The sequence below is a fragment of the Protopterus annectens genome, chromosome 4.part0 (genome assembly GCF_019279795.1).
Source record: "Protopterus annectens isolate FY-2018-M chromosome 4.part0, PAN1.0, whole genome shotgun sequence".
Taxonomy (NCBI): domain Eukaryota; kingdom Metazoa; phylum Chordata; order Ceratodontiformes; family Protopteridae; genus Protopterus; species Protopterus annectens.
The window spans coordinates 12983181-13010774 of NC_056733.1; the positions used below are offsets into that span (position 1 = coordinate 12983181).

General features: G+C 38.2%; 1 protein-coding gene across 1 annotated transcript in view; it reads left to right on the forward strand.

The window, feature by feature from the left end:
• The window catches only part of RHBDL3 (rhomboid like 3), a 951138-nt gene that overhangs the window by 757086 nt on the left and 166458 nt on the right, over positions 1–27594 (forward strand). The window contains exons 10-11 of the mRNA XM_044068052.1: positions 3770–3918; positions 27097–27209. Of these exons, the coding sequence (XP_043923987.1) occupies positions 3770–3918; positions 27097–27209 (262 nt within the window). The remainder of the gene's footprint in view (positions 1–3769; positions 3919–27096; positions 27210–27594) is intronic.

A 27594-nucleotide genomic window follows, 5' to 3' on the forward strand; every position in this document is an offset into this window, starting at 1 on the left:
TGCAGGGGATGCAATGCTTTAATGTGGGTTAACAATATTATTCAGGAATTTCATATCTGTGTAACACTAGGAGAAGAGTTTAATTTAATATAGCTGGATAAGTACTAGCTCCTCAGTTCCTCATATAGTGTCTTTATCATTTTATTTTTATCTTATTTTGCCCACCCACTATAACCACCCAGCCATGACTTCTGTTGGCCTACTTATTCCTCCCCACTCCTGGCATGGAAAAATGTCAGAAGAGGAAGGCAAAAGCTGGGAACATGAAACATCACTGTATATGAAGTTAGAAATGTTATGCTATAGCAACCCTACCCTTGTTAGCCATTTAGCTGTTTGTAATGTGTAGTTTCACACACCCACAGTCCTGTGTTGGACTGCACATGATCGTTGGCCAAGATCACATGCACCCCCAAAGTCCCTTTGCATTGGAGCTCATAATTGGCCCCTCCCAAAGCTGCATCTGTGTTATTGCTATATTATTGCTATGGGACTGTGCTGACCCCCCCCCCCCCACACACACACACACACACCACAAGGTGACCCATTCATCTGCCTCTCACTCCCATCCTTTCCCGGATGGATCCTGCAACACTCTGGCCACTAATCACACCTGAGTCAGCTACGGTGTAGCTTCAAGTTCCACACTGTATACCAGCATGCACTGCCTTTGCCATTTTCTAGTCAGAGCCTTTCTCAGAGAACCTTATTGCGCGTCTTTGAGCAACACTTAAATAAAATGACTGCAGAAATCTTTTTATACTTTATACCTCTGTGCTACGATGCTGTGTGCATATTAATGTGGTGCTATCATGTGCCCTTGCGTGGAGTTTCAAGAAGAAAGATCAGTTAAAGAATGGTAGCAGGAAAACTACAAATGTCCCTAGAAACCAGCATTAGTGACAACGTCCTACAAAAGTGTGAGAATAATGACAATCATACAGACTGTTATATTCATTAATTCAGATTATTATATTCATAAAGTTGCAGAAAGTTTTCTAAGAAATAAGCAACAAGGAATGAAGAAAGAAGATTTTGCCAATAGGGATGACTGCAAGTAGAGTTACAGAAAATAGGCAAGAGGGGACTGGAATATACTTGAGAAAACTGTCAATGGGACCATGGTATTGGGAGCAAATAACTAGACAGGCAAAGACAATAGAGTGCGATAAGGCCAAGAAGAAGTCTGGACTGCAGGTTATAGACTGCCTTCTCTACCAGAAATTGATATCTAAGTATAGGTAAATAGAAAGGGATAGGGGAGTCCTAAGTGAAAGACCAGGGTCTATATTACGTTATCAAATCACTAAATGCCGAATGGCTAAATACTCAAAACAGCCGTTCATCGAATCGTTTGTTGTGGGGGGCTGTGCCCCCCACACCCCCCGCTACTTATATATTCCAACTCTGAGGTCGCACTACAGTGGGGCAAGGGCAAATATCCCGTTACCCACTGTACCACGACCCCACAGAACACACTTCGATGAACGGCCATTTCGAGTATTTGGCCGTTCGGCATTTAGTGATTCGATTACGTAATAGGAACCTAAAGACCAGCTCTGGTAGAGTTTTTTACTTGAATCTAGAACAGAAGTTGCTGTTAAAAAGGGGATAATTAGTATTAATTAGTAGTGTTAACTATAAAAATCAATCAGACAAGGTTAGAAAAGATTAGGAAGAGAGAGACTATAAAAGTGATTTACAAGGGAACAGATGGAGGACATCTGTATGCTTCCCAAGTATGCATTAAAGTCCAGGTTTAGCATTTTTTGCTTATAAGTGTTTGTAAAGATATTTTATACCCCAAACCAACACCAAACAGTTTTTCCTCTGGTGTATAGCAAATACTGGAGGTGTGATGGGAAAGAGTGATGGGAAAGAAAGCGGTAACCAAGGACTTTTCCTTTTTGGAGTTTAATGAGTTGATAGTTTTTAAAAAATCCCTGCAGAGTACTCTTGACAGAATTATTAGGGTAGCAAATGGCTCTAACTAAGGAAATGGTTCTTTTGGTCTGTAACACAGAATCTGTGTTATCTAAACATAGTAAGGCTTTATTAAGTTTAATTATATTGGCTGTCAGAAAAGCAGTTACTAGAAAATGGAAATAAAGTAACTGGAAGTGGTATTTTTAGAAAAGAGAAAGCATGAATTACATAGAAATAAAGAGAATTTGTGTTAACAGTACATGCAGAATAATGTCCAGGAGGAGGGGGAGGGAGGTGTAAGGGAAGGTAGGAATGGAGCAATTTATGTAATGTTGGACTATATGACGGTTGTTATAAAGAAAGAAAACATATAGATGTATAAAGTATGTTAATAAAAAATGCTAATATGCTTTGTTTTCTTTTCTATAAGTGTAGGTATGCCTATGTCTTAGGTGATCATTTAATAAAGGTATTAAAAAAACAGTGCTGCACCTAAGCTTACAGCTGATGTCACAAATTAGATATTCCACTGTTAGCCTCTGAACATGTTTAATTGTTTTTTTTTTTTTGTTTCTTAAAGAGTTGTGGTTGATAAAAGATTACCTCACAACCAATATATCACTAATGTTAAACATTCTAAACACCCTATCTTTCTGTCTCCCAAGTCTACAAGATGGTGTATGTCAACAAATGTTATTAGGTGTGGCACAGAGAGAGAGACAGCAGACTTGGAGAGGGGGAGTCCTGACAATCACATGCTGTAATCCTGTGAATGCTTATCCTTCACTCTCATTTACAGTGTTATATGCTGTATGACGTAGTTATACTGTCTGCTGTAAAGTATAATTGCAGTTCTGGATTGAGGGACAGTGAGGAATACCAAAAGGTCCTGACTAGCTAAATTGCAAGATAATGCAGCGTGCCAAAGAAAAGAAGCAATGAACTGGGATTACGGGGGGAGCAGAGCTGTAAAATGTTATTTAGGTCGATACCTTTTTATATCAAATGCTTCATGCGGCAGCATATAACAATCATGTATAGCAAGTAGAGTGGTGATACATATGTATGAAATATTTTGCTTTCCCGAGAAGTATGCTTTTGTGAGATATATAACATTTTAGACTACCTTCAGACATTTACTAGCATATGTGATGCAAATGTATACCACAGAAGGTCGTTCCTTATACATTGTGCTGCTTAATGTCTTACTGCAATGGATGTCATACTATTGCACTTTTTGACCCGTTCACCTGGTATGCAGGTCATGGCTAAAAATATGATATGAGCCAACTTTATCCAGTAATCCACTGAATAAGGAAAAAATTATTTATTCTGGGACTAGAAATCCAAAAGTCATTCCAGATACACAGACTTCAGATTGCATTCAGGATCTTGTTTTAGAAGTTACTATTCCAGGTAGAAAATTGTGAACAATTAAATAATAAAGAAAAGATAATATAGATTTGTATAGAAAAGAATTCATTATTTTTGTTTTGTCTTTGTCATATATGTCTATGGAATATATCTTACTTATTTGTCAGTTGTTTTCTTCTTGTTCATCTTGGAAGGTCGTTCTTTTATTTATAAAACAAAAATCGAAAAGTTTTAATCTGAAAATGGGAGATTTACAGTGAGCAGTTGTTGGATTGAGACGATTAAAGGTTCATAAAATGTGCGTACTTTTTTAAGGGGGGAGAAAGTAATACAGAAACTATTGATTGATCACATGTACACTTAGAGATATGTATGGATTTGAGTGGCACATAAGCCTTACTTGATGTTTTTCCCATAGTCTTCTGTTAAACAGCATGTCATCTAATATCAGTTAAATTATATTTTTCAGGTTGCTGTATTTGTTTATTATGGATTGGTGCTTGACAGGTGGGTCCTTCAAATCACCCATCCATTGTATTTGAAGAACCCCCTGGTGTATCACCCTCAGCTTCGGATTCAAGCATGGAGGTTCCTCAGCTATATCTTCATGCATGCAGGGTGAGTATTATCCAGCATTTAGAAAAAAAATGTTAAGAGATTACATAACAAGGTTTTAATGACAGAATGCATTATGTACAGCTGCATGGCCATTGAGTTAGTTTGTGATGTTTTTTTTATGCAGTTAGCCACTTTAGTGTTTGAACGCTGACTAACAAAATATGCAACATGTGTTCAACACTAACCATTGTTTTATAATGCATTTAATTGTCTTTGTATTGACATGCAACTTTTTAGTTTTAAGTGGCTCCTCATTCAGAACAGAATGAAATAATTATGTTTTGAGATGAAATATAAGACTAAGATTATAGTCTTCAGAAATAAAATACCCAAACCTATTAAGTCCCCTCTCGCAATCCTGTCTGCTAATGGAACCAAAATTGAACCTACTAACCACACCAAACTTCATCACAATTGACGAGAATCTAAAATTTTACAAGCACATTTCTCTGAATATCAAAAAAATCCATGCCAAACATGGCACTCTATGTCGAGCTAAACCCTACCTTACTCAGAGTGCTAGGCTAGCCACCGCTCGTTCACACCTGCTTTCCACCCTCCTGTATGGAACTCACATATTCACAAACCTACGTAAGACTGAGCTCAGTAACCTGGCATCCTGCTACAACAAAATAGCCAAGTTTGCCACCAGTCAGCCATACAGGACACACCATTGCTCGGCTCTCTGCCAGCTTAACTGGCTAGAACTCCATAATCTTTTATCCTTCAACCATATGGTCATGACCCACAAAATAATATACCAACCCAGTGACTGCCCTGCTCTTTCTAACCTTGTTCAACCCAATACTAATAACCTTCCCTCAGATCCTCCTCCAAGCTTATGCTGAAGGTATCCTGCACCCACAATTGCCACGGTGACTCCCTTTGCTACCACAAAATTGCCAAATTATAGAATTCCCTTCCACAACCCATTATACAAAATCCTAACCACTACGAATTCAAGCAACTCCTAAAGAACTACCTTGCCAAACACTGGATCTGTTCCTGCTATGCTCTGGGCTAATTTTTCTTCCTACCACCCTATATCTTACCGTAACCTCACTCTAATCTCTACTGCACTCCCTCCGTCTATCTGGCTATCTCTGCTGACTCATACTGTACTCACATCTGATATAACTTTTTACCCCCTGTCATTAACTCACTGTTGAGACATACACATACTGTCTCTGAATTAGTACTGTACAAACTGTCTTTATACTTTATATTTCTGTATTAATTTAACAATTGCTTCTCCTTCACTAGCGACTTTGTATACTGTCTACAGTGTACATATTATGAACTAAATACTGTTTTATAAAGTACTGTTATTGCTGTATGCTTTATGACTATATGTGGGGCTTTCCTCCCCGGCCTCCACTGAAAACGGGCTTTTGTCCCAGTCGGACACTACTCAGTTAAATGTAATAAATAAATAAAATAAATAGGTTACTAATTAGAAAAAAAATGCAAAATTTACAGAATGAAATTATAATTTATGTAAGATAAAAAAGGGCTAATAATCAGAAAAATCTGGAATCTACTGATTTTGTTTCCTGGCAAGCCTGTAAAATGCTAATTTGAGAATGTCCTTAATATGCTGTTTATATGCAAGATGGGGAAGACCATGGCATAGACGGGTGCCAAGGAATAGTGATGGTTTGAATTCTGAAGCTTGGAGTGGTCAGAGCATTCTCGTGATTCCTGTTGAAGCACTCATGGGTGGCTTTTTCTCCACAGTCTTTGTTCTGATTAGGGTTGCCATGTTTGGAAGAGGCAAAAACCTGACAAAAGCCTCACCCTTTGATGTCCTTCAAAGATGCATCTGCAGTCCTAACAAATGGGTTGTCCTGCCTCAGGCAGCCCTTCGGTCGGCCGGATTCCAAAGTCTGGGTCTGGCCTCTGCTGATGTCGCACTTCACCCGACGTCATAGCTGCTGTGAATTGGGTATAAAGGCATCAGCCGACGCCATTTTCCTCAGTCTTTCTTGCTGCGCGGTGCCCGAAGCAGAAGCTGTTCGCAAGTGCCGGTCGGTCAGATCCAGAGATTACTACTACCGAAGACTTCTAAAAAGCTAAGTACCCCGTTGGGGACTCTTTCTTGCCTCAGCCGATGTCAGAAAAAGTAAATAACTGTTTAACTTGTGGGAAACAAATACCTCATAAGGATTTCCACTCTTACTGCCTTCCTTGCTTAGGCCCAGACCACGACGTAGCAGCTTGTCTAGCCTGTGCTTCCTTCAACCGACGGACACTTAGACGTCGGTCGGAGTTTGCAGAGGAGTTTTTCGGCTCCGCTTTTGCTTACAAAATGCCGTCGGAGACTCCGACTTCACAATTAGCTAAAAAGCGTAAGGAAAAGGACCGACACTCGCGGTCCGCGATTTCGTCCGAAACCACGGTTAAGCCAACCGCGAGTGTCTCGGTTTCGGCTGAAACCGAGTCCACGGTTCTTCCTTCGGCCGAAAGCATACCTCCTATAGCCGAGGCCTCACACAGCATGGCTGAATCTGCTACTGAAATTTCCCCGGCTGTAGCAGGTTCCCAGGATTTATCAGATAATATTCCTTTAGACATATCTACTCCTGCACGTGGAGCTGCTAGGCCCCCTGCATCTATGTCTATCAAGGCTTTTTCCAGGGCTAAAGCAGCTAAAACTTCTAAGGCCTTGCCTGCTAAAATCCCCTCACACAGGCCTACCTCTAGTTCCCAAATGTTCAGCCTGGCTGAGGATCTCATTTCCTTGATCAGGGGATCCCAACCTCACCCTGACAGGGCCTCTCAACCCCCTCCAGAGAAGAGACCTAGAGCAGAGCCCCCTGAGCCAGTTTCAACTGATTATTCCTCGGATGATTCAGAAAACTCAAATCCTCCAGAAGGCCCTTATTCTCCATATGAGGACTCTGATGCAGAAGACTCCATCCCTTCTGCCTCTCCTCCTGAGGAATTTTCTTTTGGGGAAACCCTGCATGCTATGAGAGAGCAATTTCAATGGCAGGGCCAGGACTTTTCAGATTCAAGGAAAAGGCTAAGGACCTTTTTACATTTACCACAGCACAGGCCTTTATCCATTCCTCCAGTACTAACAGTTGTGGATGATGCATTTAATGATGCTTGTACTGCCCCTGACTCTCTACCCCCGGCCCCTGCTAAGCCCGACAGATATTACAGGGTCCCGGACACACACTTTCACTTGTATAAGGCTCCTGTTGCAGATCCTGAAACTATTTCACAGGGCCCTAAAGCTGTAGCAGCTGCCTCTGCCAAAAACCCCCTCCCCTCTGAAAGAGAATCTAGGGCATTAGAGAGATGGGGTAAAAAAGTTTATACTTCTGCTACTCTTTCGGCTAGGGCCTTAAACTGTCAATTCCACATGATTCAGTATCAGGAATTTTTGTTAGACCAGCTAAATAAAAAACTGTCCTCTCCTGAACCTGTAGACCGTAAGTCCCTTCAGGATTTGGTACATAACACTCAGCAGGTCAGTAATCATTCCTTAAAATGCGGCTATGATGCACTGGAGGCTTCCTTTAGATCAGCTATGACTGGTACAGTGATCAGAAGGCATGCATGGTTAAAAGAGCAATCCTTACCAGACCATGTAAAGTCAAAGCTCCTAGATGCTCCCATGGAAAAACAAAGTTTGTTTGGCTCCCCTGCACAGCAAGTGCTAAAGAAGGTGGAAGAAAAAGCAAAATCTGTCCAAACAGTCAAGGATTTCTTACAGGTCCAGCCTCCGAGGTTTAGTAGAAATTGGCCTTCGAAGAATTGGTCATTTCCAGACACCTCCAGAGCACAGAGGGGCAGAAATAGGCACCCAAGAGGCAAAGGCCAATCCAGAGGTGCCTACAGGGGACGTCAGTGGCAGCCTAACAACCAGAGAAATACTGCCACAGATCCAGCTACTACCACTTCCACAGGACAGACACAATGACTTGACTCTGATACCGCCTACCAGGGAACAACTGGAAGCACCCTTAGGCGGAAAGCTAGCCTTATTTTCTGTAAACTGGCATTACATTACAGGAGACAAATGGATTTTACAGACAATAGACAAAGGCTACAGGTTTCACTTCCACACTCTACCAAAAAAGAGAGGAATGCCAAACCTACCACCAAACCAAAAAACAAATGCTCTAGGACAAATCAACCACTTACTAAGGATGAGAGCTATAGAAAAGGTACCGTCTATGGAACAAGGACAAGGATTTTACTCCAGACTTTTCCTGGTACCAAGGAAAGAAAACCAATGGAGACCTATTCTCGACCTGTCCGCTCTGAACACATATCTCATTGTTCCAAAATTCAAAATGCTGACCCTACAGCAACTTCTTCCCATGCTGGGCAAGGAGTCTTGGCTGGTGACTCTAGATCTCAAGGAGGCATACCTGCACGTCCCTATACGACCAGATTGCAGAAGATACCTCAAATTTCTTGCAGGATCAGAGCATTATCAATTCTCAGCATTGCCCTTTGGATTATCTACTGTGCCCAGAGTATTCACGAAATGCCTGGCATCAGTAATTGCTCATTGCAGGCTTCAGGGAATTCAGATTTATCCATACCTGGATGACTGCCTAATACAAGCGGACAACAAGACCAAATTAACAAAAGATTTGGAAAAGGTTATACAACTACTGCAAGCCCTGGGATACACAGTCAACATGAAAAAGTCAAGGCTGGTACCATCCCAAAGGATAACATTCTTGGGTGCAGAACTGGACACTTCAAATCAGATGGCATTTCTCACAGCAGAAAAGCAAAAGCAACTACCACTCTATTTCATGGCATTAACAACACAGAACCAGCTTACAGCAAGGAAAGTCCTGCAAGCCCTGGGTTACATGGCATCCTGCATAATATTGATTCCACATGCCAGGCTGCATATCAGAAAGTTGCAATGGTACCTAAGGAATTTATGGTCTCAACACAAGCACAGTCTAGAAGCCCATATTCCAATAATTCCATGCCTGAAGCAAGAATTCCTGTGGTGGGCTCAGGCCTGTCAGTTGAACAGAGGACTGCCTTTCCACAAGCCTCACCCAAGCCAGACTATCACCACGGACGCCTCAGACCTCGGTTGGGGGGCACACATGGTGGACAAGTGTATACAAGGCCTATGGACACAAGACCAGCTGAACCTACACATAAATCAAAAAGAGATGCTGGCAGTGAAACAGGCAATTCAGACATTCAGACCATTTCTTCAACAGGGTCATTTGCTGATAAGGACGGACAACACCACAGTCATGTGGTATATCAACAAACAAGGAGGCACACACTCATATCCTCTATGCCGGATGGCAATGGACCTGTGGAATGTGGCCCTGAACCTCAACATTCAACTCCAGGCCATATTTGTGCCAGGAAAAGAAAATATACTAGCAGGCACCTTAAGCAGAACTACCACGGATGCCCACGAATGGATGCTGCATCCAGACATCTTCAAATCCATTACAAAGAAATGGGGACTACCAGAAATAGACCTGTTCGCATCCCCACACAACCACCAATTGAGGAAATTCTGCACAAGGACATACCACCCACTTGCTTGGAAGGTGGACTCCCTCTCCTTCAGTTGGGAAAACCTGACAGCATATGCATTCTCACATCTTCCTTTGATGCACAAAGTGCTACTGAAGATCAAAGAAGATCACCCAAAGATCATCCTGATAGCTCCAGACTGGCCGAGCCAGCATTGGTACCCGCTACTGAGGAGTATGTCTTGGACACACGCATGGCCTCTACCTCTAGTTCCTTTACTGCTAACACAGAACAACTTCAAGATCCTACATCCAAACTTGAAAACACTGCAGCTAGCTGCTTGGGATATTACATAAAACAAAATAACCCAGATTTATCTCAGAGGGTTAAAGACATTATCCTGGAGGCTCGCAGACCCTCCACAAGGAAGACTTATTCAGCCAAATGGAAAAGATACCTCATTTGGAGTGCAGCAAAAGGAGAAAATGTATCATTAGCAAACATAGCTAACATCCTGGAATATTTAGCAGAACTTTTCCACAATGGCCTGTCTTACTCCTCCATTAAGATTCATGCATCAGCAATTTCAGCAGAATACAACATGGATCCTCCAGTCTTCTCTCATCCTCTACTCAGGCAGTTTCTGAGAGGAATTAAAATGTAAAGCCTCCAAGGAAGCCAGCTTTGCCTACATGGGAGCTTAACTTTGTGCTGGAAAAGTTAACACTTCCCCTTTCGAACCAGCAGCATCAGCAGAATTACAGTTCTTATCTTGGAAAACTGCTTTCCTGCTTGCAATCACTTCAGCAAGAAGGGTTTCTGAATTACAGGCATTAATGGCAGTACAGCCCTTCCTTATCTTCCATCAGGATAGAGTGTCCTTGAGAACTAACCCTACTTTTATGCCAAAAGTGGTCTCCAGGGTATCATTGAACCAAGCAATCCACCTACCAACATTCTTCCCCAACCCACAGAACAGGGGGGAAAGACTACTACATACCTTGGATGTGCACAGGCAATTGCGCTACTATCTGGACAGAACCAAGAACAATAGAAAAAACGACCAGCTTCTGGTAGCATATGCAACAGGAATGGAAGGAAAAGCAATTTCAAAACAGACAATCTCAAAATGGATAGGAAATTGCATTAGATTTTGTTACTCTTTTCATGGAAAGACAACTCCAAAAGACATCAGACCTCACTCCACAAGGGCTACAGCCACTACTACAGCTTTCTTACGAGGAGTGGCTACCAAAGACATTTTAGAAGCTGCTACTTGGAGCTCTGTGCATACATTTGCCAAGCATTATAATCTACCTTTATACTCCAGATCCCGAGCAGGTTTTGCAACTGCTGTTTTGCAAGGGATCTTAACTACACCATAATCATCTTAGTGCCTCCTCGCCCAGTTTGGCTATGGTAATCTACCCATTTGTTAGGACTGCAGATGCATCCTTGAAGGACATAGTACAGTTTTGTACCTACCATAAATGTAGATGTCCGAGAGGTATGCATCTGCAGTCAGGATTACCCACCCTCCTTCCCTCTGTGGTACTCCTAGGGTATTTGCCCATCTTGTAGCTAGCTGGGGAATCTATTATGGTGTATTTGTTTGTATATATGTATATACATGTTTATTTTTGTTTGTTCTCTACTGTTTGGAATCATTTACATTTATCCAAATTTAGCCTTCCTAGAGGGCACCTGGCATCTGGGGCAAGAAACACTGAGGAAAATGGCGTCGGCTGATGCCTTTATACCCAATTCACAGCAGCTATGACGTCGGGTGAAGTGCGACATCAGCCGAGGCCAGACCCAGACTTTGGAATCCGGCCGACCGAAGGGCTGCCTGAGGCAGGACAACCCATTTGTTAGGACTGCAGATGCATACCTCTCGGACATCTACATTTATGGTAGGTACAAAACTGTACTTTCTACCCATTGTTCCGCCCATTTCAATAAGTAATTGCACATTACTTGTCTATCAGTGTTAATAAACATGCTAACAACAGTTTTGAAGAAATAGTAAATAGTATGCTAAGTGCAACAGAGAAGCAGATGAATAAACATGGATCAAGTGTTATATGATATTTGTAATATTGTTTTAACTACTGGTATGTTTGGTGAAACTATTATACTAGATAAAAATGATGTTCTAAAATCATATTGAGCAAGTGAGGACAGGAAGAAGACTGTATAATATTTGTACACTGTTTCCTACAATGTGTATTTTACAGTGTTTTTGAAGCCACATTTTATTCATATCTAAATATTAATTATTCAGAAGTCAAAAAACATATGCAGTGTTTCCACAGAGAACATAAAGTATAACTGGAGGACAAATCCATTGTCTCATATCTATGAAAAGAAGGTTCTTTTGATAAATCCAAGTGCTTGCTAATGGTCACATTTCACATCACCAAGGAAGCCAACTGACAGAAACAAAAGACCATTCTGACAAAATAATTTAAATGTAAATTGAAAATCCAAGCAAAACACTTAGCATTTTGAGAAATAAGCTTCAGAAATATGTTCTCAAAATGATTGAAAATGACTGAGTCTCTCCAAAACCAAATTTCCTGGCAGAAACCCTGATTTCCTAACTGTCAGGAAAATTCCTGACAGGTGGCCGGAGGCATAACTAGGTATAGCTACAATGTAGCAAGCAGGTGCTACAGTTAATGTATGCCACACATGGAGTGCTAAAGTGTGTCAGTTTTAACAAAAATGATAAATATCCTTTCCTTTTTAAACTATAGCAAACTGCAAGCAGCAGCACTAAGCACTTCAAGTCTGACCTCAAATGCAATACCAGCATTTGAATGTCAGTAATGCACTGCACTAAAGACCAGTCAGAATCTACTGATCACACCCCCTAGCACTTTGCACCTGGAGTGACTGCCCACTTTGCTACAGCCTAACTATGTACTGCAGTTCTGATAGGCTGGTTCTTTTGAGGTCTCAAAAGACTAAAATTAGACTATGAATTACCATAGCTCTAAAATTTTAGTATCTCATTGTTAGTATTTATAAACAAATCATGGGGGTACTCCCTCCTTAAAACCATTATAGAGAAGGTCTGAGACTCATTACTAGAGCTGCTACTACAAACTCCACTAACTTTGGAAGAACAATAATTCAGAGATATGTTGCAGAAACAGATGCCATCAAAAACTCATTAAGGAAAATTAGAAAATTTCCTGATGTTTTAATGAGGTTCAGGAAGTATTAGGTGATAGACCTCTATTATTTACCTATAAAAGAAATGTCAACCTCAAAGAGAAACTTGAAGTTGAAAAACTCCAGGGTATTACTGATAAAGGATAGTTAGATGTGGCACTTGTAAACAGTGCTCACACTTTTATGAGGGTCATGAAGTAAAATTAAAATTCTCTGATTTTTTTTTTATTTACATTTGCCAAAATTTAAAAATGTGATGTAAAAGGAGTAGTTTACTGATGCTTTTGTATTTTTGTCTAAATTTTATGTGGGAAAACAGAACCGTACGCAAGCTTTATAAACATAAGTTCTGTAATCAGCATAAATTTTTTTGCAAATTCATCCACAACCCAGCAAAGATCCTTTTGAACTTAGTACTGAGTACAAAGAACTTATTTGGTGACTGCATTTCAATACAGGACAACCCCAGGTTGAATAATGCTATTTCTATTATCAGCAAATTAAAATTGTATGCTGCTAAACTAAGAAATTTTAAATAATATTTCTGCATGATATTTATTCATTCCTTTAGAGTGTTTTATATTTTAAAGTCTTGTTTTCAAGTGTTTTAATCTTTTACATTTCTATGGATGTTTGACTAAAGTATTAAGTATGCAGTATTACACTTTAAAAGTTTTTGTCATATGACTAATTAGAAAAATATTTGAAAATGTGAACTTTGGTTACAAATTGCTCTGATGAAGTCCTACAAAATCTGCAAGATGCTGCAATTGTAAAAGCAAGGATACTGCAAGTCCATATAGTAGTTAATAATAAATTCACACTTTATTCAGATTACCACCACCACAACCATTAATAGAGTCAGTAAATGAGTCAGATTATAATGTGGTATATACTAGAAATGGTTTCAGTATTTTTAATTATAGTCATGCCACCATTACGAATAATTATTTTAATTTCCTACAAAAAGAGTTTACATTAATTCCTCTATCACATGGTGCTCTAGCAGTAGCACTGATAGACCTAAAATTATTCACAGGGAAATTAAATCTTAGATGTTATTTTGGGAAAAGGGATGACACTTATGATAAATCACATAAATATATATCACATAAATATATATATATATATATATATATATATATATATATATATATATTTTTTTTTAAGTACTTTTAATCCTCCCCTTCACCCCTTAATTCAGTTTCTTGAGAAGAGTTGCAAAAAAGGTTATATGGAAGCAAAAAACTGAAGAGAATTTCCAATATTAATAACAATGAAAGCAAATTACTAAATGAACTTAGTAGGGACTCTTCAGTCAGGATCATGAAACCAGATAAGGGAAGAGGTGTGGTTATAATGGACAATACTGATTATGTAGCAAACATTTAGAATTTATTACAAGATATAAATAAATAAATGTTATCATCCAGGAATGAAATCGGTATTGCTTATAAGAAGATAGACTTACGATTGCCTCATCCAGAACATTATTACAGCTGATATCTACTTATTTTTATATTCTCCTTATCTCATTACTCCAACATTTTTGGGATACCTAATGTTCACAAGGACGTAATGCATTCTCCATTCACACCTGTTGTAGCAGCACAGGATTTTAAAACTTACCCCTCTGCTACATATATAGATAGGAAGTTAAACCAATTTTGTGATTGTAACATGTATTTACTGAAAGACTCATGTGACTTCCTAGGTAAATCAAGAATGAGTTATGGGATGATCACATTAGCTTCTTAACTATTGATTTAGTAGATTTATATTCAAATATTCCATATGTGTTAGGCCTGGAGATGTTTAGTGAGGCTTTGATTAGTCATCCTTTCCTTACATCTGTGGATATCAGATTATTAGTGGATGTCATGGAATTAGTTTTGAATAAAAGTGTCTAATATTTCTAGGGAGAACATTATAAGCAGATCCAGTGAGTAGTGATGCTGACAGCACGTGCCTCCATCGATGCTAATAAGGTTATGTGGAATCGAGAGAGTGTTTTTATTTTTAACTTTACCTATATTTCACATATAAAACTATATTTAAGGTTCAAGGTTCCTGGATGATATTTTTATTCTATGGTCTTCAACTGCTGATGCATGGATTATATTAACAATACAGCTCTTTTGTTTTTTTAAATTCACTTATCAGCATAAATTGGATGCCATTAGTTATTTAGATGTAACTATAAGTAAAGAATGTGGGAGATTTTAATGTAATATTGATAGAAAACCAATGTTTTCTAGTTCCCATTTACATTATAAAAGTTTGCATCCATATGCACAACAGAGAAGTCTTGTCAAATTGGTCAGGTTGGCTAGGATGAATTCTGATGATGCTACATTTCATGCAGAAAGATGTTTTACTATGTTTTCACAAAGAGGTTACTCCAGTGAGTTATTAAGTAATACTAGTGAGGAAGTTAAGGAGGGTAGAGGTACTAAATACTTGCTCCTCCTAAGTAGAGGACTTGAGGCATCCAATAATAATATTCTTGCTCTCTCTCTTTTTTGTTTACTCACCATGTGATACATTGGACAATGAGCACCTTTCAACTCTTGTTGTTGCTGTCGCAATTATGGGTTTTATGAGCTCAGGTTGGTAGCATCACAAACATTCTCACACACACACTCACACCTAGGGCTAATTTAGAGTGTCCAATCCACCTTCTGCATGTCTTTGGAATGTGGGAGGAAACCAGAGGACCCGGAGGAAACCCACGCAAATGCAGGGAGGACATGCAGACTCCCCACAGTAGGCACACCTGCCAAGAATTGAACTGGAGAACCTCTTGCTATGAGGTGACAACACTAACCCCTACACCACTGTGCCACCCTAATAATAATATTAATAACGTTAATAAATAGATATATTTCGAGAGCAATGATTTTGGAATATAATTCTAATGCAGAATCAGTCAAGGAAATATTTAATAAAAATTTTGACTAGTAGGAACTATGTATATATTTTAGGTGATAGTTCACAATTCATTTATAAAAGAAGTTTTAACTTGAAGAGTAAGTTTGAAAGGAAATAAAATAATACTCCTTATTTGAATAAAGGAAGGGATAAGAATGGTACTAATAAATGTGGTTATTGTAACTAATGTCAATTTATTTGTGAGGGAGATACTAGTATAATGAAAGACTGGAAGGATCTTTTAATACTAGTCCATTCGGGTAATTGTGGCTCTACTGATGTAACGTATATGCTGCCAGACGTGTACATTGTCACTCTTGTGATGGAAAAACTGAGAGAGTTCTAAGGAAAAGAATTTATGAACACTACTATGAAATGATCAAAAAATGATGACAGGTGCATTGCATAGACATAGTTTGGTTTGCAATCATCCAGTTAAATTTAAGTTTGCTATTTTGGAGAAAATCCCCCAAGAAGTGAGAGGGGGAGTTTGGGAGAATAAAATCTAGGTTAAAGAGGTTCTGTGGAAGCTTCATTTGAATGCAACCACACCACTCGGATTAAAAGATGCCTTCTATTTAAATCCTATTTTGAAACATCGTACAGCTAAGTTATAATTTAAACAAGCATGCTAATAAGTTTAATTTTATTTAATTTTTTTTCACTGAAAATCTTGCATACATATAATAGATTTTACATATGGATTTATTTGTTATAGAAGGTTATATTTATGTAATATTTATTGATGTTGTTAGAGATTTTTGGAAACCAGTCATGGTTGAAAAGTCTCTGAATTTGTCCATTGGCATTATGAGTAGGTTATTCAGTTTGAAAAAGTCCAATTTACTATTGTGGACAAAAGCACTCAACTGAATAAAGTGTAGCGTTTTTTATTAATTAATTTGTGGCTTTGCAGTATCCCTGGTTTCACTCTCGGAATGTCTTCTGGATTTTGTGGTGATTTTTGGTACTCCATTCACAGCCGTGATTGTTGTGATGTAATACTAATGTACTAGATGAATGTGCTCAACTCTGTCTAATAAATTCTTAGAATATGCACGTTGTGTGGTTTGCTCTTGTGACCAATGGCACAGTGTATTTCATTCTTTTGGTTCTTAATTTGTATATGGTGGTGGCTTCTACGTTTGTTTTTTAACTATTTTCAGAATACCAGGTATGTGTGTATTCCACCCCTTAATGGAGCTGTTTAGTTGCAGTGGATGAGCAGATAACAGTGCCTGACTTGCAGTCATCATGAAAAGTGGTCAGCTTTACTTCTGTAATATTGAACTGGATGACTGCAAAATAAATACCAAACAGGAGAGGGCACATCACTGATCCCTGGGCTATCCCCACTAGTTACTAGTTACAATTACACATTCAGAGAAGGTACCAGCAACGTTTACCATCTGAGATATGTCGGTTAACTGATTTGTAATCTAGTTGATAACATAGGGGCTTATATTAAGTTTGTCTAATTTTTTAACAATGCCAGTATGGGAGATAGTGTCAAAAATTTTGACCAGATCAAGATAAGAGGTGTGCATTGAGTAGACCATTGTTCACAGGCTGTTTAACCTTTTCAAAGAAGTTACTAGGTTCAGGAGACACGACCTGCCATGCACAAAACCAAACTGATTGGGATCTAGATTAGTTAAGTTGCCTGTGTCTGCATACATGAGTTCTCCTATGATACTGTTAACATTAGGTTTCACTTAAATGTAATTTGTTAGACATAACTACAGTATTCTCTTTGCATAGGCCTAGAAATGCAACCGTATTAACTCATTACATCTGAGTGACGCCTCCAGGTGCTTTTGCAGTTAACTCCTAATGATGCCTCTAAGCGTCAAATGTTGCTTTTTCATATTTGCGTCAATAATTCCAAAACCATTTTATGTACAAGGTTTTTAAAAGATTTCATCTTAAAGCTTACACAATAGCAATGTGTATTAATATTTGACCTCTGTCCAGTGCAAGTAAATAGATATTAACTGTTGTTTTGGTGATATTAATTTACTATATAGATATAATTTTCACATTTTTTTAAATATTTCAACAACCAAGTAACACAGACAGAAGTCCTTAGCCTTGTATAAAAGCTCTCAGCTTGAATAATAAATTGCTACTAACAGTATGTATGTAACTTGAGTGGTTGCTGAGATATTGTAAGTTGTTTACAAAATATTACAAATGTAATTGTTACTGCATTTACTGTGACTTATAAAATTTGGTTTAAGACCTAGAACCTAAAGAATACTACCACTATAAAAATAGCTTGTGCTGAAGAGTTTTGCCATTCATACTACTTTCATATTCCTTATGGTTCTAGAGATATAAACATTTGTTTGAAATGTGAGGCATACCTCTCAACCTTGAAACATCAAAAATCTGGACAAGGCCCATGAAAAATAGGTACAAATCTGTACGCTGTTTAACATAAAATTTGCATACATAATTATGTAACCCCGCCCACTCCAGTGGAGTTGTGGGATACCAACTTTCGTGCAAACTGAAGAACAGACAACCAAAATATGGCACCAGATCAGAGTCCCTCTGCAGCCATTCCAATGTACCATTACTTGGCTACTTTGCCCCATTTACCATAAACACTAATGTGTGCATACTGCTTTACTTCTAAAATGATTATTTGGATTTTATTTTTACACTTTACAGCGCAATGTACAAACACCAATAGACATCTGTTAAACAAAGCAATACGGTCTCACAATGAAAATAGACTTGGCATTAAACCTTCTCTGCCCTTGAAACTCACATTCATTGAAATTGCATTGAAACCTACACCACATCGAAAGAAAATGCATCTGGCCACTGGTGGATAAAGATTACAAAATCAGAAAAAAGGCCAGCACCAAGGAAGGTTCAAAAGTAGTTTAATAAAACTGAAACTAGACCGGTTTCAGCAGCAAGGCTTTCATCAGTAGTATAGTCAGCAAAAAGCACTTAGTCATCATCTTATATAATGTTCTTTAAGGCATCTATATGACATCACTTCCTGATAAGTCAAAAATGCAAACAAGGCAAAAGTAATTGAAAAATACAATCAAGGCAAAAGTAATTGAAAAATACATAGTTCAGTAAACAAAAAAGTTTGCCTGAGTTGCATGCATATCTCCAGATTATAATGAAAAAATCCAAAGAGACACAGTATACTGGTATATCAATGATAATAAACAAACTTAATAAAAACATACAATAAAGGGTAAATGCCCAAAAATAAACCGAAACAAAAGTCAGGTTATAAGAAATCTGGTGTTGAATACCAGCCACAGTATCCTAAAATGAGCTGAAATGCAAAACCTAAGCAATGCAACCTGATAAGAAATAAGTACATATCGTAATGCAAGTGATGGTTAATTACAAATTATAATTTATCATTTAATCCAGGAGGAAAAGCCCCCAAGTTTAATGATCCACCTTTTTCTTTGGTATTTAGGATATCATGCCAACCTGTTTTAAAAGATCGATTCCTATGATATGATCAATGATGGTGAATGTAAATTTGGCAGTGGGATGTTTGATAACATGTCTATATAGTGCATTAGTTAATCTTCTGTTTCTAATGTCACCAAGGTGTTCAGAGATCCTGACACGAAACTGTCTAGGCGTTTGGCCAATATAAAATGCATGACATGTACATGTGGCAAGATAAATAATCCAGTCTGAACTGCAGTTACCAAAAACTGTATGTCGTATATTTGTCCAGTGTTCCTACTAGTGAAAAGTAGTTTTGAAAATATAGTTACAAAACTGCAATGTCCACATGGATAAATGCCTGAAAGTTTATCTCCAGTAAGTGTTCTTTGAGTTGGAGTGTGATCCATGACCCTGGTTTTATAGTGTGAAAATAGATTCCCTAAAGTTTTGCCTTTCCTATAGGAAAAATAACATCGTTCTCGAGATAATCTTCCAACAATGGATGAGAATTCAATATATTCCAGTGAGTATTAATAATATTTACTAAATTGGCACTATTCCTGCCATAAGTGGTGACAAATCTACATACATCTGATTCCTCATTATGAGTTTTAGTATTGTATTGGAGAAGAGAATCCCTGGATTTAGCATTACTAAATTGGACTGCTGACTCAATAGCGAGTGGAATAACCTCTGGACAAAAATCTCTTGGTTAGATCCATTTGATGACTCTGAAGATCATCCACTGAGGAACAAATCCTTTTCATCCGCACAAACTGTGATTTCGGTATGTTCCGAATAATATGTTTCGGATGAAAACTATCAGCATGTAGAAGGGTATTATATTGTGAGAATTTTCTGTGTACGGACGTTCTAAGAGTGTTATCCTCCTGTCGAATTAAATTGACATCCAAATAACTGATTGCACTCCTATTATATTCCACAGTGAATTCGATACCCCAGATGTTCCCATTCAAATGTTGAATAAATTCCTGGAGGTATTCCTCACCTCCTTTCCATATAAGCCAACAGTCGTCCAGGTATCTTCTCCATATATCAATCTCAGGTAGATATATGTTGTGCAAAGGGTCATATAAAATCATATCTTCCATGTAGCCCATAAAAAGATCAGCATAGATGTCCGTACACAGAAAATTCTCACAATATAATACCCTTCTACATGCTGATAGTTTTCATCCGAAACATATTATTCGGAACATACCGAAATCACAGTTTGTGCGGATGAAAAGGATTTGTTCCTCAGTGGATGATCCTCAGAGTCATCAAATGGATCTAACCAAGAGATTTTTGTCCAGAGGTTATTCCACTCGTACTATTGAGTCAGCAGTCCAATTTAGTAATGCTAAATCCAGGGATTCTCTTCTCCAATACAATACTAAAACTCATAATGAGGAATCAGATGTATGTAGATTTGTCACCACTTATGGCAGGAATAGTGCCAATTTAGTAAATATTATTAATACTCACTGGAATATATTGAATTCTCATCCATTGTTGGAAGATTATCTCGAGAACGATGTTATTTTTCCTATAGGAAAGGCAAAACTTTAGGGAATCTATTTTCACACTATAAAAACCAGGGTCATGGATCACACTCCAACTCAAAGAACACTTACTGGAGATAAACTTTCAGGCATTTATCCATGTGGACATTGCAGTTTTGTAACTATATTTTCAAAACTACTTCTTTCACTAGTAGGAACACTGGACAAATATCGACATACAGTTTTTGGTAACTGCAGTTCAGACTGGATTATTTATCTTGCCACATGTACATGTCATGCATTTTATATTGGCCAAACGTCTAGACAGTTTCGTGTCAGGATCTCTGAACACCTTGGTGACATTAGAAACAGAAGATTAACTAATGCACTATATAGACATGTTATCAAACATCCCACTGCCAAATTTACATTCACCATCATTGATCATATCATAGGGAATCGATCTTTTAAAACAGGTTGGCATGATATCCTAAATACCAAAGAAAAAGGTGGATCATTAAACTTGGGGGCTTTTCCTCCTGGATTAAATGATAAATTATAATTTGTAATTAACCATCACTTGCATTACGATATGTACTTATTTCTTATCAGGTTGCATTGCTTAGGTTTTTGCATTTCAGCTCATTTTAGGATACTGTGGCTGGTATTCAACACCAGATTTCTTATAACCTGACTTTTGTTTCGGGTTTATTTTTGGGCATTTACCCTTTATTGTATGTTTTTTATTAAGTTTGTTTATTATCATTGATATACCAGTATACTGTGTCTCTTTGGATTTTTTCATTATAATCTGGAGATATGCATGCAACTCAGGCAAACTTTTTGTTTACTGAACTATGTATTTTTCAATTACTTTTGCCTTGATTGTATTTTTCAATTACTTTTGCCTTGTTTGCATTTTTGACTTATCAGGAAGTGATGTCATATAGATGCCTTAAAGAACATTATATAAGATGATGACTAAGTGCTTTTTGCTGACTATACTACTGATGAAAGCCTTGCTGCTGAAACCGGTCTAGTTTCAGTTTTATTAAACTACTTTTGAACCTTCCTTGGTGCTGGCCTTTTTTCTGATTTTGGGTCTAACAAGTGCTTTTGCCGTGCACCAGCCTAACTTGCTAGCTCCTATACACTACATGGATAAAGATTACCTTTGGGTTGTTTTCAAAGCATTGGCCCCTTGCACACAAAACAAGAAACTTACGTGTTCTTTGATACACCTTCCTTCCTGACTTTAGTAAATTATGTTCCTTGTATAATACAGCACTCTTGTTAGACAGAGCACATTTTAAATGTATTGTTTGAACATTTTTTCAGTAGGCAATGAAACGAAATGCATGAAACAGTAATGACAAAACTGCCCAATTCAGAACATTTCCATCATAAAAGTCTACTTCCACACACACAATATACATATAAAAATAGAATGACAGTAGTGTAAGGCATAGGCATCTTGCACAGCTTCTTGCACTCATTTTCAATTTAAGATTTTTTTTGGAGGGGGGACAAAACGCCAAAAACCAGGGACACATTTTAAACATTGCGTGTATAATTTTGGAAAGTTGCTAGAATAAAATGTTGCGTTACTAACATGCATTTCATTGACAAGTCTTGAACACAGGACTCTGAGTACTGCCGTCAGAACAACATACCACTATGCCAAATAAGCAGCTTGTTTCCCAAAGCATAGGAAGACTGAAACTTAAATGGCAATCATTTAGTGAATTCAGTTCTCACTTCTCACCATAGTTCTCAACCTCTTAGCACAAAAAACCTGGACAAAGCCAACAATGGGGGAATACAGCCCCAAATTAGGTACAAATTTCAAATACTGATCTTATAAACTTAGAAAATTGCTAGATTAAAAGGTTTTTGATACCATTTATTTTCTGAAGAATATGAAGTCTGAAAATGCCTGTCATTATTCAATAAATTCAACCTTCAGTGATTTGTCACAAACATCCTAAAACCACACAGAGTTTATGAGGAACAAAACAAAACAAATTCACAAGTGGTGGTGGCTTTTTTTACCCTATACCCAGGGGTACAGAGTTTGAGCCCGAGTTCCTCCAGCCGCCAGGTGTATTATAATGGGGGTATTTTCACACACACACATAGATTTAGATATTAATGTAGCTATATATTTTTTTAAATATCTATAGTAGCATAAAATGCTGCAACTCACTACAGGTTTCTACTGAAATTTAGTGGAAAGAAGGCAGATTCTGGCCTTAAGAAGGTGAAAAAATAAGGGTTAAAGAGAGAGAATTAAGTCACTCCAAGTTCACACACACTGTATATGTAGATCACTGCTGTAACACAGTTTTCCTTCCAGATAAGAACACAATTCAAAGCTTTATGCTAACAGCTCCAAATACTATTATAACTATGTAGGTAGCTTCTCCTAACAGCATCTAAACAACCTTTCTTTCTTTTCATCTTCTGAATACGTTAAGTAAATGCAGACCATTCTTCCAGTCACAGGGTAGTCCTTCAGACTGCCTTACACCAAACATTCAGTGTGAACTCTGGCCTCCACTCTGCAACTTTTCCCAAGACCTTGCAGGCCATGAATCTGTCTCCATCTCATGCTTCTGCTTCTCATATACTCTCTGGGAAAACACATTGCCACGTGTCTGTCTTCAACAAGCCCTCTAAGAACTGTCTTTACATTTAACAAATCTTGAGCTAACACTTAGAAGATTATGTTTATGTAATTATTCAAACCCAAATGCACTAAATATGACAGCAAGGTGAGGTATGGTATGGCTGTACAGAGCATTTCATTTAAGTGCTTAGTAATGTGCATTTTAAATTGTATGGATGTTTTTCAGCATTCGCTCTGCAGTTGCCCTCCACCATGTGTGCTATCCATTCTGTTGTACAAATAACAAGTTGCCATACTAGAATGTTCAGTTAAAATTTGCTGATAGAACACCTTTAATTTTTATAAATACTTTTATAATTAAAACAGTTGCCACTTAAAAGCATCCAGCGTACACACACACACACACACACACACACACACACACACACACACACACTCCATTTGAAAGCAAGCAGCAGTATTTGAAGTGTCCGCCCCGTTACCTTCTCATTCCACAAAACGTCTGTTCAAACAAAAAGCAGCAGCATTTGAAGTTTCCGCCCGTTACCTAACAATCCAAACTGACAGGCTCTAATGTCCCTTACAATCCAAACTGACAGCCTCTAATGTCCGTTCGAACACATTTCTCGATGGCACATTTGAAGTTTCAGCCCAGCCAGCATTTGAACAGTAGCCCGCTTGCAGCATTTGAACAGCCCAGATGGAAATTTATGCAGAGCTTAATTCCGAATGGCTGGTAGCACCGACGGCGCTGACGTCATCGCGCACGGGATGATGTCAGCCAAAACAGCGCAAAATGTAAAAATAAAGTGAAAAAAATCGGAAATGATGGGGTGTCACTCGGGAATCGTGGCACCTCATCATTTGGACCCCAAAACTCGGTAAAAACCGACTAATTCGGGATGGTTGGGAGGTCTGATGTGAGGATATAATTTGATTCTGTGAAAAGCCTTAGGCTCCACCCTTTGGAAGTTACAGTAAAAATTTCCTGAGGTCCATTGGAGTGAATGAGTTAAAACATATTTATACATTTAACATGCAGTTTCATAGAAAATAATGTTTCAGTATCCTTCAGTCAAGAATATTGATAAGAATAAAATGTGCTAACAGAACTGTGCAGTACATTAAGTACAAACAAGCTTGGGAACCAAGGTTAAAGAGGCTTGTAAAAGTTGTAGGAGATTTGCAGGTTCCGGTATTGTTTAGGAGAGATACTTCAGGCACAGAAGAGAGTTAGTTATTTAGTAAGTTTGGACTGATATGCAGAAAGTCATTGTAGTGCAGTCCCCAGAAGATTGGTACAGACACTCGAGAAGGAGTGTAGAAGTCAGGTCAAATATTCAGCGTTCCATAACATTAATTATATTAGTCAAGAGGAAAAAAATAATTCTGATTACATAGTACTTTCTTAGTACAGAATTGACAGACAGCATAATGAGTGCAGAAGCTATGGATATTATAATTCAGTCTACTTCAGTTTATCAGCGCTGTTATTGGAAACAGTAAGATTTGATTCAGATGTTCTTGACATCTACCTCCACTGTACATAGTAAAACATTCTTAATCAAACTACAGTGTATGCAGACTTTTTTTCTGCATGTTACATATAGATATGGCACATAAAGGAGAGACTGGCGCATGTTCAGCACAATTCTGGGTAATTAAAATATAAAGGCATTCATTCCAGCCTCATTCCTGTTTCTTCCAGTTGTTTCCAGTTTATTCCAGTATTCTACAGTCCTTTCAGTTCTTACAGATACATTCGATAGCTTTGCTTATTAAGTTTAGTGACACTGATGGGCCTATAATTGCCTGCATTAGTAGAGGGGCCACAGTGACAGTTCTCAAGTCATCAGGCCCAAACTTTGTGGACAGGCTGAGATTGAAAAGTTTAAGTAGAGGCTCAGATGGTGCGTTTTTGGTACTTATGAGAATACCACCTGGTATGTTGTCTGGTTCCATGGAAGTATTACTTTTAACCTTTGACAGAGACTGTAAGATCCATTGCAAGGTGATTTCAGGATAAAATAAATCTTCAGGGATACTGGGGACAGCTGGCAGGTGGGATAAAGTTAGCACTGAATGTGTTTGCTAATATATTGTTTATATATTTGGGGTTTGGAATATGTGATTTCATTACAGATGAGCTCATTGCATTATTGCAGATTATTTCATAATTTCCTGACATAACTGAAGAAAGATTTGTAATTTCATGTGGTGTTTGCAGCTGCTCTGCTTTACGTTTTCTAATAGTTCTCAAGTTCATTGTGGCATGTTTCAGTGTAGTCCTGAGGTGAGGGCATGGGGCTTTGTTACAAGTTTTCATCATTTTCTTTCTTTTGTTAGACAATTTATTAATACACGAGTTCCAGTAGAGAGATTTATTCCTGAGTTTACAATTGTATTTAGGGTGGACATGTACTGACTTTTCTGTGCAGCTGTTTGGGTGTTGCTTAAATTCAGAGGTGAATGTGGCAGCCTTCTAAGTTGTATCTATTTGCAGGGAATTGCTGAAAATTTTGCATAGGCCTTTTACAAGCTAAAGTGGGTTTGTCCTGCTGAAAAAGCACTAAGTAGCGTGCTTAGAGATGTACAGAAGACAAATGGAGGTGGAAGGGACCACACTCTGTACCCCTGGCCATATCAAGCAGCCCATTTGGTGGCGCTGTCCTTTGTTTACAACATTATGTGTCAGTAATTCATGCTGTGAAGAATGGAATTGATTCCTTATTTTGTTTATATCATCTCCTAAGAGGGGTTCTTGAACTTGTCCCAGGCTGTGGTGCTACTTCTGATCACAAGTATGAGTGAGAGAACATTCTCTGCAAGCTCTTTACTACACAGGGACAGCTGAATCTCTCAGTTAATATCATCAGGTATGGTTTGCGGTGCCAGAGAATGCTGAAGGCTGGGAGGGGTAGAGGTCCAGAGGGGCAGTTATTAACCTGAAAGGTTTTTTTTAATTCTATTTTAAACCTATTTACTGTGATAAAAAGTAGTATATATGCAATATGAGATGTATATAATATATATATGTCCTGTATATACAGTCAGGTGGGGTTGCATTAAAAATAATTCCACAGAAATTTCATATGAAATTACAAATGAAGCTACTGCCTTTCTTTACGCAATTGCAAATTTGAATCCTAAATGGCATAGTCTTGGCAGCCCATTGTACACTTTATATTGCAAATTTGAAGAGAGACAAGAAATAGAACTACAGTCAAAAGTAGACCTGATTTTGCTTCATATATTTCCCGGACACTCATAAAATTTTTGATTTACTGATAAATAATTGAGGATTACAGTCAGTCATTAATGCCAGACGTAAGAGTTTCATGCTTGTTATCGCTCAGAAAACACATGTTGATGCAAAACCTGTTGTCCTATTGAATTTTTAAATGCCTTTGCCCCCCCCCCCCATTATTTTTTGGCATTGTCCTGAATTTGAGAGATATGCCTCTACTGTCTACCCTGAGGCTTTCAAAAGAAATATCTCTATCAGCTGTCAGTCGTCAGAAGTGTTCAACTACTAGGTAAAAAAATCAGGAAGTATGTTGTGTTGAGAAAATAAACATTGTTCTCTCGTATTAATGGTAACTTATGGAAAGGGTCAACAAATTTAGACTCCACTGATCCGTACATTGGTGGTGAAGATGTGTAGAAGCAGTGCTACAGCAGGAGAAGTGAATACTGCTGTGAAATGCGGAATATCTGGGCCAGTAGAGCTTTCTGATTGTCCTGTTTTGTGTGATGCTTGCATCCCTGGTCATAGTTCTGTCAGACGTTAATGGACTACATGGGGGGTTCAGACAGCTCTCAGTTTTTAGCCTTGTATTTAATTTAGGCAGGGTGTATGTTAGTGACTGGCACCCAGTGCCTTGGACGCATGTATAGCTCACATATTCTCTCCTGTTATCAAGAGCATGCCTATACAAATAATATGTCAACAAATGTATGAGTGACAGTCTCCTGCAGATTCCATGCCATGTGATCTGTGATGTTGCTTTCCAGGATAGAACACTTAGGACTGAATGTTGCCCTGCAGCTTCTTGTTGGCGTTCCATTAGAAATGGTCCATGGTGCACTGAGAATCGGGTTCGTCTATATCACTGGCGCACTTGCAGGTAATGTTTCCTCAGTCAAAAACTGATACATTATTTGTTCATTCCTTTTTGCTTGTGTGTTTGAAAGTGGATTTTCTACCAATTTTTGTTCAGAATGTTAAATGAATTCATTAAAGGTAGTAATCTAAGAATAATGTCACACAGGAAAAGATTCTGGCACAGATACATTTTTTTTTTTAATTTAAAATAAGGGTCAAGCTGAGAAAGTATCGGTAGCCTATACTGTCGTTTTCCCCTGCTACAATATAGTTTCCTTCAGTCGATCTAATTATGTGCTTTTCAACGCCCCTTATTTGTTTTTCACTTTTTGTCTGTAATCCATGAACCAATAACTGTATGCACTTAACTGACTTGCCAACGTTTTGCTGTTTTAAGGTATTAGTAA